The sequence below is a fragment of the Trachypithecus francoisi genome, unplaced genomic scaffold, assembly GCF_009764315.1.
Source record: "Trachypithecus francoisi isolate TF-2019V2 unplaced genomic scaffold, Tfra_2.0 Lachesis_group12, whole genome shotgun sequence".
NCBI lineage: Eukaryota > Metazoa > Chordata > Mammalia > Primates > Cercopithecidae > Trachypithecus > Trachypithecus francoisi.
In genome coordinates, this window is record NW_022681457.1 from 66402527 (window position 1) to 66423615 (window position 21089).

Sequence of the window (21089 nt, forward strand, 5' to 3'; positions counted from 1 at the left end):
TATGTGCAGGGCACAAATGTGCAAAAAGGCATTTCTGTCCTTTTTATAAAGGCTTATAAGGAACGTGGGTGGCTGTTGGGGGAGTGGTATCACATGAACTCAGGAGTCTGTTAAAATGTTTATGTATCACAGTTCTGAATTATCTACCTCTCACATTTTTCTGTGATTAAATATTATAATTTGAATAGCTGAGACTATCTGGGAATAATCATAACAGAAATGTAATAAACATGCTTTTGTTATCAAGGAAATTATAGGTCAGGCGTGGTGGCTCACACCTGTAAAACCAGTGCTTTGGGAGGCCAAGGCGGGCGGAACACCTGAAGTCAGGAATTCGAGACTATGCTGGCCAACAGTGAAACCCTGTCTCTACTAAAAATAAAATTAGCCGGGCATGGTGACAGGTGCCTGTAATCCCAGCTACTCGGGAGGCTGAGGCAGGTGAATCACTTGAACCTGGAAGGCAGAGGTTGCAGTGAGCTGAGATTGTACCACTGCACTCCAGCCTGGGCAACAAGAGTAAAACTCTATCTAAAAAATAATAATAACAATAGTTTTGTCTTTAAAAAACTAGTTGTTCCAAAATGTAAAACTGATACATAAAAAAAGACATCTCAGTTTTGATGGGTTTATTTTCAATTCAGTATTTGACCTTGGTCCCGAGTATGTAAAAACATTCCTAAGTGACTATTATTAAGCAAAGAGGTCAAAATAGAAAGTACAGGCCGGGCGCGGTGGCTCACGCCTGTAATCCCAGCACTTTGGGAGGCCAAGATGGGCGGATCACGAGGTCAGGAGATCGAGACCATCCTGGCTAACACGGTGAAACCCTGTCTCTACTAAAAATACAAAAATAAGCCGGTCGCGGTGGCGGGTGCCTGTAGTCCCAGCTACACGGGAGGCTGAGGCAGGAGAATGGCGTGAACCCAGGAGGTGGAGCTTGCAGTGAGTGGAGTTCGTGCCACCGCACTCCAGCCTGGGCGACACAGCGAGACTCCGTCTCAAAAAAAAAAAAAAAAAAACAGGCCGGGCGCGGTGGCTCAAGCCTGTAATCCCAGCACTTTGGGAGGCCGAGACGGGCAGATCACGAGGTCAGGAGATCGAGACCATCCTGGCCACCGTCTCTACTAAAAAATACAAAAAAACTAGCCGGGCGAGGTGGCGGGCGCCTGTAGTCCCAGCTACTCGGGAGGCTGAGGCAGGCGAATGGCGTGAACCCGGGAGGCGGAGCTTGCAGTGAGCTGAGATCCGGCCACTGCACTCCAGCCTGGGCGACAGAGCAAGACTCCATCTCAAAAAAAAAAAAAAAAAAAAAAAAAACAAAAACAAATAAATGTAAGGCATAACACAAATGGGGATGCACATTAAGTAGGTAACAGGAAAGTTATAACAACATTTGTGTAATCAGGATATAAACTATGAATATTGCTATAGTCAAGATACATATGGTGATTACCAGAGACCAGCCCTCAACTATCAGAACAAGACATCAATAAATACTTTTACAGTTTGATGTATCACAAAATGACAAAACAAACATACTATGCAAAAATTGAAGGTAGGTATCAGAAGAATGAAAGTAAGACTTGAAAATGTATTGTCTTTGATAGAGGGACTGGGGCAGTCAGGGTAGGAATGTATACATGAAAAAGCAGGCTGCTGTTTTTCTTTTTTCTCTTTTTTTGAGATGGAGTCTCACTCTGTTTCCCAGGCTGGAGTGCAGCTGCATGATCTCAGCTCACTGCAACTTCCACTTCCTGGGTTCAAGTGATTCTCTTGCCTCGGCCTCCCAAGTAGCTGGGACTACGGGGCGCCTGCCACTATGCCCAGTTAATTTTTTTATTTTTAGTAGAGATGGGGTTTTGCTACGTTGGCCAGGCTGGTTTCAAACTCCTGACCTCAAGTGATCCGCCTGCCTCAGCCTCCCAAGTGCTGTGTTTACAGGTGTGAGCCACTGCGCCTGGCCTGGGCTGCTGTTTTTCAATATAAGCTTTATAACACTGTGATTTCAAACTCGGTAAATATATTACTTTAATGAAAATTAAATTAATTATTTTAAAATGAAAAAGGAATAAACAGAGACCACCTTTCAAGGAGAAAGGTACAAGGTTAAGGTAAGATTAAGAAGGGGGTGAATTAGCAAGTTGGTGGGGAGAAAAAGTGCTAGGAGACAGAAATAAAATACTTAAAAGCAGCTAAGATCAACTGATAGCTGGGAAAAAGTGAAGATTCACAAACTCCTCCCTAGGTTCCTAGAGCTTCGTTAAATCTAGAATTCTTTTTCAAGGGAGGCATGGATCTTCTATTTCCAACGCTAACTCTATAGGTAACAACATCCACTTCTAGGGCTCCAACCATTAACTTCTACTTGGATGAATTTCCACTTCCATATTTTTTGACTGTTTTACAACTTTCTTCTGAGCTTCCTGTTTGATCTTCTCATTGATGAATCTTATTCTGTAGAAATTATTTACAGCAATGTTCTGGCTCCTGCATTAGATAACAATTTTTTTTTTTTTTTTTTTTTTTGAGACGGAGTCTCGCTCTAGCCCAGGCTGGAGTGCAGTGGCCGGATCTCAGTTCACTGCAAGCTCCGCCTCCCGGGTTCACGCCTTTCTCCTGCCTCAGCCTCCCAAGTAGCTGGGACTACAGGCGCCGCCACCTCGCCCGGCTAGTTTTTGTATTTTTAGTAGAGACGGGGTTTCACCGTGTTAGCCAGGATGGTCTCGATCTCCTGACCTCGTGATCCGCCCGTCTCGGCCTCCCAAAGTGCTGGGATTACAGGCTTGAGCCACCGCGCCCGGCCGTTTTTTTTTTTTTTTTTTTTTGAGACAGAGTCTTGCTCTGTCGCCCAGGCTGGAGTGCAGTGGCGCAATCTGGGCTCACTGCAAACTCCGCCTCCCGGGTTCACGCCATTCTCCTGCCTCAGCCTCCCAAGTAGCTGGGACTACAGGCGCCCGCCACCTTGCCCGGCTAGTTTTTTGTATTTTTTTTTAGTAGAGACGGGGTTTCACCGTGTTAGCCGGGATGGTCTCGATCTCCTGACCTCGTGATCCGCCCGTCTCGGCCTCCCAAAGTGCTGGGATTACAGGCTTGAGCCACCGCGCCTGGCCATATAACAAGTTTCTTAATAAGCCTACTTATTTTCTAAACTGTACAGCACCTAGCAGACTAGTGCACAAAATTGAAAAGTCAAACATTTTTACAAGACTATTTAAAAATCTTAATTCTCCATAAACTGATATTAACATTCTCATGCAAAGTATAACTTGCCATTTTGATTAAGTTTCAAATGACTCTATATAAGCTAATTCCAATTTTTTTTTTTCTTTGAGACCACGTTTTGCTCTTGTCCCCCAGGTTGGAGAGCAGTGGTGCGATCTCAGCTCCCTGTAACCTCCACCTCCCCAGTTCAAGCGATTCTCCTGCCTCAGCCTCCTGAGTAGCTGGGATTACAGGTGCCTGCCACCACGCCTGGCTAATTTTTGTATTGTTAGTAAAGATGGGGTTTCACCATGTTGCCCAGGCTGGTCTCAAACTCCTGACCTCAGGTGATCCACCCACCTCAGCCTCCCAAAGTGCTGGGATTACAGGCATGAGCCACCATGCCTGGCCTAATTCTAGAATTTACAATGAAAATGCAAAGGACTAAGAAGCAGTAGGAGAACTTGCTCTACTAGATAAGATTTATTACATGCTACAGTATTAATACAGTGTGCTATTGGCACAAGGATAGACAAATAAGCCAAAGGAACAGAATTCAGAGACAGACTCACAGAAATAGGAATACATGATTTATGACAAAGGTAGTCCTATAGAGAATGGGAAAAGGACAGTCATCTCAATAAACACTAAGAAGTCAACTGGATATTCACATGGAAAAAAAATGAAATTTGACCCCTACCTCACAATACATACAAATACCAACTTCAGAAAAGTAGATCTAAATGGAAAAAGTAAAACAATAAAGCTACTAGAATATAACATAGGAAATATCTTCATGACCTTAGGGTAGGCAATGATTCCTACCCAGGACACAAAAAAGCAACACTATACAGAAAAAGATAACTGTGACCACATTAAAATTAATTAACTTCTGTTCATCAAAAGATACCAGTAAAAGAGTAAAAGACAAGATATAAAGTGGTGGGAGATATTTACATCATGTATAACCAAACACAGGGCTGATACATAGAATATAAAAAGAATTCTTTGAAAGCAACAGGAAAAAGATAGACAACCAACAAAGTTTAGCCAAGAAACTTAAACAGGCATGTCACAGAACACACATAGCAGAATAACTAAAATTAAAGGGCCTGGCAATAATAACTGGTAAGAATGCAGAGCAATGGCAACTTCATACTGCTACTAAAACTGCAAATTGGTATAACTACTTTGGAAAATTGGTATCTTTACTAATGTTGAACACACATATATCCTATTGCTCAGTAATTCCACTCCTATGTATATACCTAAAAGAAATGTGTACATACATTTGCCAAAAGTTATACACAGGAACGTTCACAGCAGCATTATGTGTAATAGCTAAAAACTGCAAACAAACCAGCTGTCAACAGTAGAAAGGTCACTTATAGTAATTAATAATATATAAAGCATAATTTACAATATATTCATAGAATGAAGCAGGACGCAGTGGCTCACACCTGTAATCCCAGCACTTGGTGAGGCTGAGGCAGGTGGATCACCGAGGTCAGGAGTTTGACACCAGCCTGGCCAACATGTTGAAACCCTGTCTCTACTGAAAGTACAAAAAATTAGCTGGGCATGGTGGCACAGGCCTGTAGTCCCAGCTACTCGGCGGGCTGAGGCAGAATCGCTTGAACCTGGGAGGCAGAGGTTGCAGTGAGCAGAGATCACACTACTGCACTCCAGCCTGGGCAACAGAGCAAGACTCCATCTCAAAAAAAAAATATATATATATATATGTATATATATATATATATACACACATATATATATACTCATAAAATGAAATACAACATAGCCAATAAGAATGAACACCAGATATATGCAGCACAATAGATACGTCACATAAACAACATGTGGAGCAAAAAAAGCCAAAGGCAAAAGACTAATACTGTGCGACTGCATCTATATAAAGTTCAGAAATAGGCAAAACGAATCCCTGGTGCTAAATATCAGGATGGTATTTATTTTGGGAGAGGAAAAAGAGGCTGATGATTGGGAAGGGGCAGAGAAGAGGTTCTGAGGTGCTAGTAATGTTCCACTTATTGTCCTAGTAGTGGTTTCACCATTCTCAATTTCACCATGCTATGCAATCGTAGTCATGTAGTTTTATGTGTGTATGTTAGCCTTCAATTTCTTTTAAAGTAAGAAATAATCAAATGTTTGATAAATGAAAGAATGAGCTATTAAATCCAGAATGAACTGGTCAAAGACGTTAAATAGCTGAAAGTAGATAAAATGAAAACAAGTATAGGGAAAGAAAAAGACACAAACACGCACTTACACACATCTATTTCTTAGGGTAAGAGTGTCTACTGTTATACAATTCTAAATGTAGCATATCATAGGAAGGAATGAAACCTAAAATGTGGGTAGAATTATAGCATAATTATAGCCAGGGAGGTACCTGCTATATTGGACTAGGGAGAAAGTATGATAAAAAAACAAGTGGGATACCTTATATGGAAGAGGCTTCGGGCCTTTAAAGGGAGCTTCCTGATAACATCTCAGAAGTATATCTCTTCACAGCCCTGCTCCTGAGCCATCATCTCTTACTTACCTGAACACAGGCCTCTAGTCAGCTCTCTGTCAACCATCCAGGGCTCTTTTCCTTGTTCTAATAAGGAGATCACAGCTGGCTTAGAATTGGAAAGTCCTGCTCACAAGAAAAGACATGGGACATGGTTATGCTCTGGGCTCCCCAGAAATCAGATCGAGTCCCTTAGTGATCAAAGAAGAGATGACACTACAGGAAGGACCAGAGAAAGATGAAGAAGATGAAGCTTCAGCCGCAGCCCACTGGAACTGCCCACTTCCAACTCTTCCATTCTATTTCCACTCAAACCATTCCTTAGGGAACAGGGAGCAGAAATTCAGCTGGTTACATGAAGCAAATAATTCACAGTGGAGAAAGGAGACATTTACAAGGGCAGACTCTGAATTTTGGGGAATAGTTATCCTTACCCACTGAAACCAGGTTGCTGAAATTCTCCAACATTACTTCTTTGTATAAATTCATCTGACCAGAGTCCAGGCATTCCCATTCCTCTTGAGAGAAGTCTATGGACACATCCCTGAACATCACTGACCCCTGAAACAACAAACATGCTTTCACAATAGAAGGAGAAAAGAAAAAGATGGTGGTAGAGGTGGCAAGAAAGGACAGAGTAAGCAAAATTAAAGGGAGTGAATCCTATCATATCAGAAGATATATGTCCTGTGTACAAAGGGATGTACAAATAGGCTGGACTTTTCCAGTGATAGGAAACAGCATGCATTCAGTTCAATTAGTGAGTTTCTTCCCCCTCCCCACTTTCCCTTTATGCCCCAAGAGAGGGGAAAATGGGAGGGGGTTTTCAAACACATCTCATAATACATGCAGTAAAAATTCAGAATATCAGGGCAAAACAAAAATGAAAGTTTCGGCCGGGCGCGGTGGCTCAAGCCTGTAATCCCAGCACTTTGGGAGGTCCAGACGGGCGGATCACAAGGTCAGGAGATCGAGACCATCCTGGCTAACACAGTGAAACCCCGTCTCTACTAAAAAATACAAAAAACTAGCCAGGCGAGGTGGCGGCGCCTGTAGTCCCAGCTACCTGGGAGGCTGAGGCAGGAGAATGGCGTGAACCCAGGAGGCGGAGCTTGCAGTGAGCCAAGATCTGGCCACTGCACTCCAGCCTGGGTGACAGAGCAAGACTCCGTCTCAAAAAAAAAAAAAAAAAATGAAAGTTTCTAAAAGTTTCTAGGAGGAAAACACAGATCACATAAGTTTTCAGGAATCAGAATGGCAATAGACTTCTCAATAGCATCATTTGAAACAAGAAAAAAACCAAGCCATTCCTTTAATATTATAAAGGAAAATAAATTCTGAAATAGAATTCTATCTCCAATCAGATTACTAAGCCACTATGAAGATTAAATCAAGACAATTTTAAATCTGCAGGGAATGATAAAAGTATTTCCAATGTGGCTTTTCTTAGGAAGCTACTGGGCTACATGTTCCATCAAAACTAGGGAGTAAATTAGGAAAAAGAAAAGGTACTATATTAAGATACTGGAAAACTAACATGAAAATGGTGATGAAAGTGCCAGTATAATTATAAAAAGCAAATCCTAGAACACCATCCGGCAGCAGACTGAGAGAACAGCATCTAGGACAGAAGAAGTGAGGACTATAGGAAAGACATCTCCAAAGAAAACTAAGGAGCTAGTATGTTTGATCGTGCAGAAAATATCGACAGGCAACTGACAGCAATGTTAGAGAATCTGAAAAAAATAGCGACACATACATAAAATCAGGCAAAAGAAGAAACAAGGCAATTTGCTCTGAGAAAAACACAAATTGTACTAGAAAGAATCTAGAATCTGGTGTTTTACTTGGCTCACATTAACAGTATCTGCAAGGTTCCACAGGGATAGCAATGATTTAAAGAAAAATTATGGGCCGAGCATGGTGGCTCATGCCTGTAATCCCAGCACTTTGGGAGGCTGAGGCAGGAGGATCACAAGGTCAGGAGTTCAAGACCAGCCTGGCCAACATGGTGAAACCCCATCTCTCCTTCAAATACAAAAATTAGCCAGGTGTGGTGGTGCACGCCTGTAATCCTAGCTACTTGGGAGACTGAGGCAGGAGAATCACGTGAACCTGGGAGGCAGAGGTTGCAGTGAGCTGAGATCGCGCCATTGCACTCCAGCCTGGGCAACAGTGTGAGACTCTGTCTCCAAAAAAAAAAAAGAAAAAAATAGAAAAATTATGATATAATTCTGTTGTGTGGACAAAAAGTTGAGGACTGTGGTATGGGAAATCTCAATCCATAGTTACCTGCTTAGAAATCACTGGAAAGGCCGGGCGCGGTGGCTCAAGCCTGTAATCCCAGCACTTTGGGAGGCCGAGACGGGCGGATCACGAGGTCAGGAGATCGAGACCATCCTGGCTAACATGGTGAAACCCCGTCTCTACTAAAAAATACAAAAAAAACTAGCCGGGCGACGTGGCGGGCGCCTGTAGTCCCAGCTGCTTGGGAGCTGAGGCAGGAGAATGGCGTAAACCCAGGAGGCGGAGCTTGCAGTGAGCTGAGACCGGCCACTGCACTCCAGCCTGGGCGGCAGAGCAAGACTCCGTCTCAAAAAAAAAAAAAAAAAGAAATCACTGGAAAATATGTATGAAAAAATAGCAATATAGGAATATTAATTAGAAACATAGGAAAAATGCTAAGAGAAACAGCAAAAGGAGTTCAAAGTAGCCACCTAAAGGAGTAGGATTGGGTAGTGGGACAATGCCTTGCCATTTTTCATGTCTTTTAACATTTCTTGATTTTTTTTTTTTTTTGAGACGGAGTTTCACTCTTGTTGCCCAGGTTGGAGTGCAGTGGCACAATCTCAGCTCACTGCAACCTCCACCTCCCGGGTTCAAGTGATTCTCCTCCCTCAGCCTCCCGAGTAGCTGGGATTACAGGCGCCGATCACCACACCCAGCTATTTTTGTATTTTTAGTAGAGACAGGATTTTACCATGCTGGTCAGGCTGGTCTCAAACTCCTGACCTCAAGTGATCCACCTGCCTCAGCCTCCCAAAGTGCTGGGATATGAGCCTATGAGCCACCGTGCCTGGCCCATTTCTTGAATTTTTAAAATGCAAAATGGGTAAAACATAAATGTAAAGTATCACTTAGACAATTTAAAGTATCACTTAGACAACAGCATACTTTAAATTTCTTGGAAATTATAATTCTTTTAAGACTGTCATAAGAATTATTCCCTATTAACATAAACAAATTCAACTTTTATAATATTATGGTAGCAGAAATTTCCACAATATAAATACTACTAAATGAATCTTTCATTTCCGACATTTTCTTAGGCAAAAATACTTTCAAGACCCTTTCCAGATATGCAGGCCCTTCCCCATACCTTGCCCTATGCATCCCTTCCATTTTACTGTTCCTCAGTTGTATCCTTTATAATAAAACTATAATCAGGCTGGGTGCGGTGGCTCATGCCTGTAATCTCAGCCCTTTGGGAAGCCAAGGCGGGTGGATCACCTGAGGTCAGGAGTTCAAGACCAGCCTAGCCAACATGCAGAAACCCCATCTCTACTAAAAATACAAAAATTAGCCAGGCATCATGGCACATGCCTGTAATCCCAGCTACTCAGGAGGCCGAGGCAGGAGAATGGCTTGAACCTGGGAGGTGGAGGTTGCAGTGAGCCAAGATTGTGCCATTGCACTCCAGCCTGGACAACAGAGTGAAACACCATCTCAATACCAACAAACAAACCAACAAAAAAGCAAAACTATAATCATAAGTATAGTGCTTTCCTGAGTTCTATATGTTATTCTAATGAATTATTGAACCTGAAGGACAGTTACAGGAACCTCTCAATTTTTGGCTGGCTAGGCAGAAGTGCAGTGCCTTAGATTTGTGGCTGGTATCTGAAACAGGTAGTCTTGTGGGACTGAGTCTTTTTTTCTTTCTGTTTTTGAGACTGAGTCTCACTCCATCACTCAGGCTGGAGTGCAGTGGTGCGATCTCGGCTCCCTGCAACCTCTGCCTCCCAGGTTTAAGCAATGCTTCTGCCTCAGCCTCCCGAGTAGCTGGGACCACAGGCACACACCACCATGCTCAGCTAATTTTTGTGTTTTTAGTAGATGTGGGTTCACCACATTGGCCATGCTGTTCTCAAACTCCTGACCTCAAGTGATCCACCCATCTTGGCCTCCCAAAGTCCTGAGACTATAGGCATGACCAGCCAGGACTGAGCCTCTTAACCAATGGGGTCTGTGTTAACTCTGGGTAGTTTCAGAATTCAGTTGAATTATAGGACACTCAGTTAGTGTCCCAAGAATTTTGTTTATAAAAGGACACATATTCCCAATTGATAGGAGAAATGAGGGTACTTCTCCTTCACCTTAGGACAAGTAAGGGGGCCCCTTTAGACTCCAGGGTCCAAAGTGAAATGATGAGATACTTGGGAATAATTTTTGCTGTATTCGCTGGAGCTTAGGGGGCACAAAGATTAGTACCTATTCCCCCATTTGGACTAGATGTGGACCCAATAAAGGGACAAAGTGACCTCAACAAAGGAATGGGTCACAGAATGCAGAAGTGTATGACAGATATCATAAGTAGCCATTTCAAGGAGACATGCTGCACATCTCCCAGGAGATACAATTAGAGGTTTCCAGCAAGGGCTTCTCTGAGAAACCCTTAATGGTGTCTCCTAACAAAGGAGTGCTGAACATCCATCAAGGCAAAAGAGACCAACACCAAAACAAGTCAAGAAAGACTTTTCTTTCCCTTACCTCCTCTTCCCTACCCCTGCTCTAATCTCATAGGATCCAGAGACTGACTATTAGGCAGGAGAAATAGAAGCTCAGGGCGAGGAAATCAAGAAGCTTAATTATGTCCCCCTTTCATACTGCAAGCTTGAAGCAAGCCTGAGCTCAGAGAAGAGGCTTTAAATGAAACTCACATATTATTACAGTGAACTAGAGGTTGTAATTAGTAAAATGAGACTGAGATTGTGACTGTAAACAATCAAAGGATATCAGAGAGTGATCTAAAAATGATAGTCTGCAAGTTCTTATCCAGGGCAACAAAAAAATTAACTCGCAGAGAGGATTGAGAGTAGAAATTATGAGGGGGAAAAAAATTCTTTTGTTTGCTTCACATGGAATCCTGCTTATTTCAAAATGCTGATTATAAGCAGATTTGGTTTTTCAGGTACACGGTCACATCATCTATAAAGTGATAATCGTATGCTCTCTTTTGTAATTTTTTTTTTTTTTTTTGAGACCGAGTCTTGCTCTGTCACCCAGGCTGGAGTGCAGTGGCGGATCTCAGCTCACTGCAAGCTCCGCCTCCCGGGTTTACGCCATTCTCCTGCCTCAGCCTCCTGAGTAGCTGGGACTACAGGCGCCCGCCACCTCGCCCGGCTAGTTTTCTGTATTTTTTAGTAGAGACGGGGTTTCACGGTGTTAGCCAGGATGGTCTCGATCTCCTGACCTCGCGATCCGCCCGTCTCGGCCTCCCAAAGTGCTGGGATTACAGGCTTGAGCCACCGCGCCCGGCTCTTTTGTAATTTTTAACCTAATGTTTTTCTTATGTGTTTTGGTTAATATCTCTAAAACAACGTTAAATAACATCGGTAATGTGGTATATCCTTGTTTTACTTCTAATTTTCAAATATTTTGATGTTTCAAATATTTCCTGATTAAACATTAGGCTAACTTCTGAAAACAAAATTTAATTTATTTCTTTTAAAATTTATTGTTGGCCAGGTGCAGTGGCTCACGCCTGTAATCCCAGCACTTTGGGAGGCTGAGGTGGGCAGATCACCTGAGGTCGGGAGTTCAAGATCAGCCCGACCAACATGGAGAAACCCCGTCTCTACTAAAAATACAAAAATTAGCCGGGTGTGGTGGCACATGCCTGTAATCCCAGTTACTCAGGAGGCTGAGGCAGGAGAATTGCTTGAACCTGGGAGGTGGAGGTTGCGGTGAGCTGAGATCGTGCCATTGCACTCCAGCCTGGGAAAGAAGAGTGAAACTCTGTCTCAAAAAATAAAAAGGAAGTATTGTCTACTATAGTATACTACATTTTCCTAATTTTCCTAGTTATTCCCACTAATATTGGGCAACAATCTTCTCTATAGAAATGATAAGTGTAACTAGAGACTGATGCGAGAGGGGAACCAGATATATTCTACCTGGGCTTTGGCACAGGAGAGGGAAGACTCAGTCCTCTTTAAAAGAAATTCAGATAGAAAGGCCTTACACAAAATAGATTTAGTTAGACTTATTCTTATCCTGATTTTCTTTGCATCTGTACCAAACACATACAATTTAAAAATTGAGCGTAGGCCCACTCAGAGTTCCAAATTTACGCCTTGAGAAAACACTGTCCCTATTCTGAGTCCTCTATCCTAGTATGTATCCCCTAATTTTCAGATAAAATGATCATCGGGTGAATGGACAACCGTACAACTTAGTGAGTTCCCCAAGATTAGAAGTGTTGAAACACAAATTGAATAAAGATATTTTTATTATCACTTGGAGGAAGAATCCAAAAACTCTATAGTTGCCTGCCATGCCCACTGCCCCTCCTGAGATGAGGCAAGGTTCTTTTCTTTAATATTGCTTTGATTTGAGCTATAAGTATCAACTCTAAAAACCAAAAAGAGATAAGATACAGAAAAGAACAAGAAATTCTAACCTATGTTTAGTTAGAACCTGAGAAGGAAAGGGAGAGAGAATGATACAGGGGTTTTGTGAAGGGATAATAACTGAAGATTTTCCTGAACTAATAATAGACATCCATCCATAAATTTTAAAACTTTACAAATCCCAAGGAGATAAATCAAACACTTTATATATCTTACACTAAAATTACAGAAAGCCAAAAACAGAACAGTCAGAGGAAGACAAGGCAGATTACCATCCAGGGAGAAGAGCTAATCAAGACTGTATGATACTGGCACAGGAATATACAAAGTCAATGGAAGAGAATAAAGAGTTCATAAATATACCCATGCATAAATATACCCATGCACATATAGACATGAGACACATTTGAAGGCCAATGAGAACACAACAGATCTTCCAATATATGGTATTGATAAACTGGGTATTAATAAGGAGGGGGGAATCTGATCCCTCCCTCATAACATATACAAAAACCAGTTGCAACTATATAAAATATCTAAACATAAAAGTGAGGCCGGGCGCGGTGGCTCAAGCCTGTAATCCCAGCACTTTGGGAGGCCGAGACGGGCGGATCACGAGGTCAGGAGATCGAGACCATCCTGGCTAACACGGTGAAACCCCGTCTCCACTAAAATATACAAAAAAATTGCCGGGCGAGGTGGCAGGTGCCTGTAGTCCCAGCTACTCGGGAGGCTGAGGCAGGAGAATGGCGTAAACTCGGGAGGCGGAGCTTGCAGTGAGCTGAGATCCGGCCACTGCACTCCAGCCTGGGCGACAGAGCGAGACTCCGTCTCAAAAAAAAAAAAAAGAAAGTGAAACTTATGGCTTTAAGCATAAATATAGGAGAGTATCTGCATGACCTTGGGACAGGGAAGGATTTATTAAATAAGATACAAGAAGCACTAACCATAAAGAAAAAATATTGATAAACTCAGCTTTTTAAAAATTAGAACTTATCATAAAATCATCTTACAGGAAGTGATGAAATCTTCCAAATATTAGGAAAACATAATAAAGGACTGAGATCCAGATTACATAAATAACTCATATGAATCAATAAGAGCTATTCCAAGAGAAAAATGAGTAAAGATTTGAACTGACATGTCACAAAAGATGAAACGCTAAAAACCAGTAAACATATGGAATATGTTCAATTTTATTATTAATGATGGAGACCCAAATTCAAACCTGTGGGGGTGGGGGGGGGGTGTAAGTACAGATATATATTCAAATGAGGATTTAAAAGTCTGGCATGTCTGATTTTTAAAAAAAGTATATATCACAGTTTTTTCAAGTGTAGAAAAATATATTTCCCAAGACCATTTGATGACGTGGGATCATATTTATGACACTTTTTTTGTAAAAATGTAGAACATCAAATGGTAAATGAAACAAAATTTGGTTCTTGACAAATAATGAAAATACATTAAAATATTAACACTAGTTATCTGAGTGGCCAAATTTTATTTTTTCTTGGTAATGCTGTATTTTTGAGATCTCTAAACTAATCATTCTTTTATTTTTAAATCATAATAGATATTTGAGAAGAAAATTCAGCAAGCATAAGTGGAGCAACCATCCTTTTCTGTGATGGGAAAATTATAGGGACCGAGAATTAAATGACATTCCTTTATTAAGCAAGAATTTTCAGAAGAAAAAGAAGAAACCCCAGCACACCTTGGATACTGCTTGTAGGAGTTCATCATGCATTCTTTCCTCCTCTTCTGGGTGACACCTGGAGAAAGGTAAAATTGGGAGAGGGAAGAGTAACTGTGAGACACCAGGTTTTTCTTGGTACCCAAACTAGTCAAGTAAGAGGTCTTCCCCAGCCCCATTACCCACCACACATGGGGAATGGAGATCAGAGGAGAATGGGGCATCCTGTCCAATTCCAGTGGCTCAGGGGAAAAGCTGTGTTCACTGCTGTCCAGGGTTCGAATCTGACCACCAGACCTCAGAGAGGTTTCCTAGAGACAGAGTTCTGGAGTCACAATCGCACAGTTGACGGGACCCCATACTCATACACAGAATGCCACATACCGTTAGGGACAGTCACATTTAAATCAAGGCGACATGCACGTCTAACCTGCACACACGGAGCCACACACGGCAACACAGTTACAATCACATACACACCACAGGAAACACACAATTACAGCTGCACAATCGTAGGCACCCCACACTGTCGCAGTCACAATCACACATCACCACGGGTACACACAGCCACAACCCCTCCAGTGACAGGTATCCCATATCCGCACATAAGCCGCAGTGTTTTTATCTCCCAGACAATTCCACAGCCTCCCCTCTTTTTTGGAGGGGTGGGGACAAGAGTCTTGCTCTGTCGCCAGGCTGGAGTGCAGTGGCGCGATCTCGGCTCACTGCAACCTCCGCCTCCCGGGTTCAAGTGATTCTCCTGCCTCAGCCTCCGAGTAGCTGGGACTACCGGCGCGCGCCACCAAGCCCAGCTAATTTTTGTATTTTTAGTAGAGATAGGGTGTCACCATGTTGGCCAGGACGGTCTCGATCTCTTGACCTCGTGATCCGCCCGCCTCGGCCTCCCAAACACAACCTCCCCCTTTCAGGCAGCTCCGCCCGCACGGGCCCAAGGCGGCAGCTCCCCACCGGCCTTCGGTATCCTCAACTAAGCCCTTTCCAGTCATCCCGGATGGGAACTTGCAGACCTGAGCCAGTTCTCCCGGGGACCAAAATATCTCACCTCCCAGATCTAAGAGTCCCGCCAGGAGTGACGAAACGTTCGAATTCCTGCCAGAAAAGTGGCAGGCTACCAGGCCCTCTGGGAAATGTAGTCCAGAGCGGGACCCACGCCGATTCCTGTCAGCTCCTCGCCTGGGCCAACCCGAAACGGCTGCTCCCGCAACTCTCAACATCCAGCCGAGCCTCGGAGTTGCGGGTCGCTGTAGCGCTGGGCAATGGAGATCAGCCTCCCCGGGAACCAGGCCCACGCCTCACCCTCCTACAGGAAACGCAGACGTGTTCTGGCCGGAAGTTGAGTGGGGCCGCGGGGCCTGCTGGGAGGTGTTGTCCTCGGAAACGTCGCGGACGCGGAGGGATGGTTTGGGGCTTTAGGCGACTGTTTCACACCTATATGTGGGTCCCCTTCACCCAGAATCTCAGAAACTGCGCGCGGGATGAACATTCGGGTGTTTCCGGCAGGTGATGCTGCCGAGTCCCCGCAGCAGGGGGCGAGCAAGGGACTCGCGGCTGGCGGGACACGGAGCCACTTAGGCCCAGAGTGTCCCGAGTAGCGGCAAGTGGGGAGTGCTCAGGGTGCGCTACACCAGTAGTGTAGCGGTTACAGTTGATGGGACAGAAAACTGTGAAGGGAGTTAGTGTGGGTGTGTGGTTGTGTGTGTGAGTGTGACGGCACGAATAATTGTGATGGGATGATTGTGATGTTTGGTTACGCGTGATTATGATGAAATGTGTGATATGTGGGTGATTGTGATTAAGGCTGTAGTGAGTGTGAGCGTGGCGAAGTGTGCGTGATTGTAATATGTCTAGTAGTTCTTGTCTTGAGCTGGCTTCTCTGTAGCATTTGGCATAGTTGATAACGATTTGAAAAACACTTGTTTTTTACTGGTCCTCTTTCCCTCTTGGCCACTCCTCTGTAGTCTCCTTTGCTGCCTTTTTTACGCTAGTAGTCCTTGACCCTACAATTTGTAGTTTTCCAGTATTCCTTGGTGAACTTTTCGGGTTCATTATTATCTTATGACTTGCTGCTTTTACGTATATTAGTTAGCTATTGCCGTGATAATAATGATGTCTAAAAACCACCCCTGAACTCAATGCCATACAACAGCAAGTCCTTATTCTCCTGTTCACAGGCTGGCGCGTTGACCGTGTTCAGCTGATCTAGGTGGGGATTGGCTGAGTGGATAGTTAAGATCTGCTCCGCATCTGTTCTTTCTGGGTCTCAGGCCAAAAGCACATTTATTGCCAGGGCATGCTCTGCTCATGATGGATCACCAGAGCACAAGAGAGATTGTCTTAACCAGAACAAGTCACATGGCTAAGCCTAAAATCAATTATGCCCACAATTGGAGGGCAAAGTTACCTTCCAAAGAGTATGAATATATAATCTATTAGAGGGGGTGAGGAATTGGACTAAAATGCCAATCTACCACCTTAAGAAACATAGCTCTTGGCCGGGCGCGGTGGCTCAAGCCTGTAATCCCAGCACTTTGGGAGGCCGAGACGGGCGGATCACGAGGTCAGGAGATCGAGACCATCCTGGCTAACACGGTGAAATCCCGTCTCTACTAAAAATACAAAAACTAGCCGGGCGAGGTGGCGGGCGCCTGTAGTCCCAGCTACTCGGGAGGCTGAGGCAGGAGAATGGCGTAAACCTGGGAGACGGAGCTTGCAGTGAACTGAGATCCGGCCACTGCACTCCAGTCCGGGCGACAGAGCGAGACTCCGCCTCAAAAAAAAAAAAAAAAAAAAAAGAAACATAGCTCTTTATCCTGGTGAGTGCCTTTTAGTCTGGGTTCGCTTTTGTCTGATAATATTGCTCTTCAAGTTTTATTGTATTTCTTAAGAGTTTCATTTTCTAACCCCTTTGTGTCTTTATGTTTCAGATCTGTGTCTTGTAAGGAGCGTATTGCTGGGTTTACATCCGTTTATCCCATTTGACTGTTATTTTAATAGGTGAGTATAATTCAGTGGCATTTATCATGATTGCTCATAAAAACGTTTTATTTTCTATTTATTATGCCTTAAACATTTTTGATTGACATATAATAGTTGCACATATATCTTTTCTTATTGGGCAAATTCACCTTATCCCTTTTTCTCCCCTACTTTGGTTTCTGCTATTTTCCTTCTATTTTTAATATGCATACTTAACAAAACTCAACCTTAAGACTTTAAAATACTTGAACTCCAAAATATCTGCCAATTTCTGTGTTATTCTTGTCTAGTATATTATTTTCTTCTAGTTTTTGTTGTTGTTGTTTTGTTTTGTTTTTTGAGACGGAGTCTTGCTCTGTCACCCAGGCTGGAGTGCAGTGACACGGTCTCGGCTCACTGCAGCCTCTGCCTCCTGAGTTGAAGCGATTCTCCTGCCTCAGCCTCCAGAGTAGCTGGGACTACAGACGCACCACCACACCCAGCTGATCTTTTGTATTTTTAGTAGAGGCGGGGTTTCACTGTGTTAGCCACCGTGTTAGATCTCCTGACATCATGATTTGCCCACCTCAGCATCCCAAAGTGCTGGGATTATAGGCGTGAGCCACCGTGCCTAGCCTATTCTCTTCTAGTTTTAAATCCCCACGTTAGTGATAGTAGCTCATTTATTCTATATATGGTTCGTATGCAGGAGGGGTTGGTTTCAGGACCCCCCCCCCATGGATACCAGAATGCACAGATGCTCAAGTCCCTACATCCTTCTGTATACATTAAATCATCTCTAGATTATTTGTAATACCTAATACAATGTAAATGCTATGTAAATCATTGTTACACTTTATTGTTTAGGGAATAATAAGAAAAAAATCTGTACTGTACATGTTCAGTACAGACACAACTATCGTAGGCCTAACTATATTTTTTATCTGAGGCTGATTGAATCTTGAGGATGCAGAACCCGTGGATAAGGAGGACCAACTGTATACATATATATATATTTAATTGTGGTAAAATACACAACGTAGAATTGACCATCTAAACCATATTTAAGTGTATAGTTCAGTGACATGAAGTACATTCACACTGTTATGGTACCATCACCACCATCCATCCACAGAACTCTTCTTCTTGCAAAACAGAAACGCAGTACCTATCAAACAATAACTCTCTATCCCCCACTTTACCCCGGCCTATAGCATCTACCATTCTACTTTCTGTCTCTGAATTTGACTATTCTAGGTACTTCATATAAGCAGAATCATATGTTGTTTGTCCTTTTGTGATCCTGATTTAACTTAGCGTAATGTCCTCAAGATTCATCCATGTTAGCATGTATTAGAATTTCCTCCCTTTTTAAGGCCGAATAATAAGTATGTCATATATGGATAAACATTTTGTTTATCAGTTTATTCATCATTGGATACTTGGGCTGCTTCTACCTTTTGGCAATTGCAAGTGACACTGCTACAAACATGGGTATACAACTGAGTCCCTGCTTTCAATTTTTTATATATACATGTGGTAATGTCTGTTTTTAATCTTTGATTGTCATAGTGTTTTTGATAATGACTGAACCATTTTATCAGCATATTTTTGAGCACTTACTATCAATACCAAAAACAGACAAAAATAAGTCCTTGTTTTCATGGAGTTTATGTTGTGGGGGGGTGGGTGGACAGTATATATAACTAAATTATAGTCATGTGCTGTATATGTATGGACTATATACATATATGACAGTTGTCCTGTAAAACAGTGGTCCCCAGCCTTTTTAGCGCTAGTGCCTGGTTTTGTGGAAGACAATTTTTCCACGGACCAGGGGACGGGAGGATTATGGTTTCAGGATGAAACTGTTTTACCTCAAATCATCAGGCATTAGATTTTCATAAGGAGCGAGCAACCTATATCCCTCGCATGCACAGTTCAAAAGAGGGTTCACACTCCTGTAAGGTTGTAATGCCACCACTGATCTGACAGAAGGGGAGCTCAGGCGGTAGTGCTCGCACATCTGCTGCTCACTTCCTGCTGTGTGGCCTGGTCCCTAACCAGAAACCAGTACGGTACCGGTACTGGTACGTGGCCCAGGGATTGAGGACCCCTGCTGTAAGATTATAATGGAGCTGAAAAATTCCTGTCACCTAGTGACTTTCTAGCCAATATAACACTGTAGCACAATACCATCACTCATGTGTTTGCAGTGATGCTGGTGTAAACAAACCTACTCTGCTGCCAGTCAGATAAAAGTATAACGTAAAATTATGTGCAGTACCTAATAATGGGTAATGATAATAAATATGTTACTGATTCATGTGCCTACTATACTATACTTTTTATCATTAGTTTGGAGCATATGCCTGTTTATTTTTAAAAAGTTGACTGTAAAACAGCCTCAGGTCCTTCAGGAGGTATTCCAGAAGAAGGCATTGTTGTCATAGGATGTGATAGCTCTGTGTGTTATTGTCCCTGAAGATCTTCCAGTGGGGCCAGATGTGGCGGTGAAAGACAATACCAATGATCCCGGACACTGTGTAGGCCTAGGCTAATGGGTGTTTGTGTCTTAATTTTTAACAAGAAAATTTAAAAAGTTAAAAAAAAATTTTTGGCCGGGCGCGGTGGCTCAAGTCTGTAATCCCAGCACTTTGGGAGGCCGAGACGGGCGGATCACGAGGTCAGGAGATCGAGACCATCCTGGCTAACACAGTGAAACCCCGTCTCTACTAAAAATACAAAAAACTAGCCGGGCGAGGTGGCGGGCGCCTGTAGTCCCAGCTACTCGGGAGGCTGAGGCAGGAGAATGGCGTGAACCCGGGAGGCGGAGCTTGCAGTGAGCTGAGATCCGGCCACCGCACTCCAGCCTGGGTGACAGAGCAAGACTCCGTCTCAAAAAAAAAAAAAAAAATTTTTTTAAGAATATAGCTTGTAGAATAAGGATATAAAGAAAGAAAATATTTTTGTACAGCTGTACAATGCATTTTAAGCTATGTGCTAAGAGTCAAAAAGTTTTAAAAAATTGAAAACCTGGCTGGACATGGTGGCTCACCCCTGTAATCCCAGCACTTTGGGAAGTCGAGGCAGGTGGATCACCTGAAGTCAAGAGTTAGAGACCAGGCTGACCAACATGGTGAAACCCCATCTCTACTAAAAATACAAAAATTAGCCGGGCATGGTGGCAGACGCCTGTAATCCCAGCTACTTGGGAGGCTGAGGCAGGAGAATCACTTGAACTCAGGAGGCTGAGGTTGCAGTGAGCCAAGATCGTGCCATTCCTCCAGCCTGGGTGATGGAGCGAGACTCCGTCTCAAAAAAAAAAAATTTGAAAAGCTTGTAAAGTAACAAAGTTATAGTAAGCCAAGGCTAATTCAACAATTTGAAGAAATAAAAATAATTTTATAAATTTAGTGTAGCCTAAGTGTACAGTGTTTATAAAGTCTACAGTAGTGTATAGTAGTGTCCTAGGCCTTTGCATTCACTCACCACTCACTCACTCAGAGCAACTTCCAGTTCTGCAAGTTTCCTTCATGGTAAGTGCCCTTTACCCGTGTACCATTTTTTATCTTTTATACTATATTTTTACTATTTCTCTCCTGTGTTTAGGTATGTTTAGATATACAAACACTTACCTTTGTATTGCAGTTGTCTACAGTATTCAGTAGAGTAACATGCCATACAGGTTTGTAGCCTAGGAGCAATAGGTTGTAGCATATAGCACAGGTGGGTAGTAGGCTATGCCATCCACATTTGTGTAAGTACACTCTTACATTCACACAATGATGAAATTGCCTAATGACACATTTCTCAGAGCATATCTCCGTTGCAAAGTGATGCATGACTATATTAATAGTTTGTTAGAAAGTGATCACTGTCGGCCGAGTATGGTGGCTCATGCCTGTAATCCCAGCATTTTGAGAGGCCGAGACCGGCGGATCACCTGAGATCAGGAGTGAGCTGAGATCGTGCCATTGCACTCCAGCCTGGGCAGCAAGAGCGAAACTCCATCTAAAAAAAAGAAAGAAAGAAAGTGATCATGTCA

The 21089-nt window shown here is 43.0% G+C and overlaps 3 protein-coding genes across 5 annotated transcripts in view; 2 read left to right on the forward strand and 1 right to left on the reverse strand.

Moving 5' to 3' along the window:
• Positions 1–11794, forward strand: part of ZNF345 (zinc finger protein 345) — an 83955-nt gene extending 72161 nt beyond the window's left edge. The window contains exon 4 of the transcript XR_004440813.1: positions 11492–11794. The gene's annotated coding sequence lies outside the window, so the exon portion shown is untranslated. The remainder of the gene's footprint in view (positions 1–11491) is intronic.
• Positions 1–15554, reverse strand: part of ZNF829 (zinc finger protein 829) — a 30953-nt gene extending 15399 nt beyond the window's left edge. Inside the window, exons 1-5 of one of the 3 annotated variants that reach the window (XM_033225994.1) lie at positions 15129–15554; positions 14252–14376; positions 14087–14144; positions 6172–6298; positions 5768–5863 (exon numbers count right to left, since the gene is read on the reverse strand). In XM_033225994.1, coding sequence (XP_033081885.1) covers positions 5768–5863; positions 6172–6298; positions 14087–14144; positions 14252–14289 — 319 coding nt within the window. In that variant the 5' untranslated portion in view covers positions 14290–14376; positions 15129–15554. The other 2 variants (XM_033225998.1, XM_033225999.1) reach the window with 2 other exon arrangements.
• Positions 15447–21089, forward strand: part of ZNF568 (zinc finger protein 568) — a 45376-nt gene continuing 39733 nt past the window's right edge. Inside the window, exons 1-2 of the mRNA XM_033225970.1 lie at positions 15447–15520; positions 17011–17080. The gene's annotated coding sequence lies outside the window, so the exon portion shown is untranslated. The remainder of the gene's footprint in view (positions 15521–17010; positions 17081–21089) is intronic.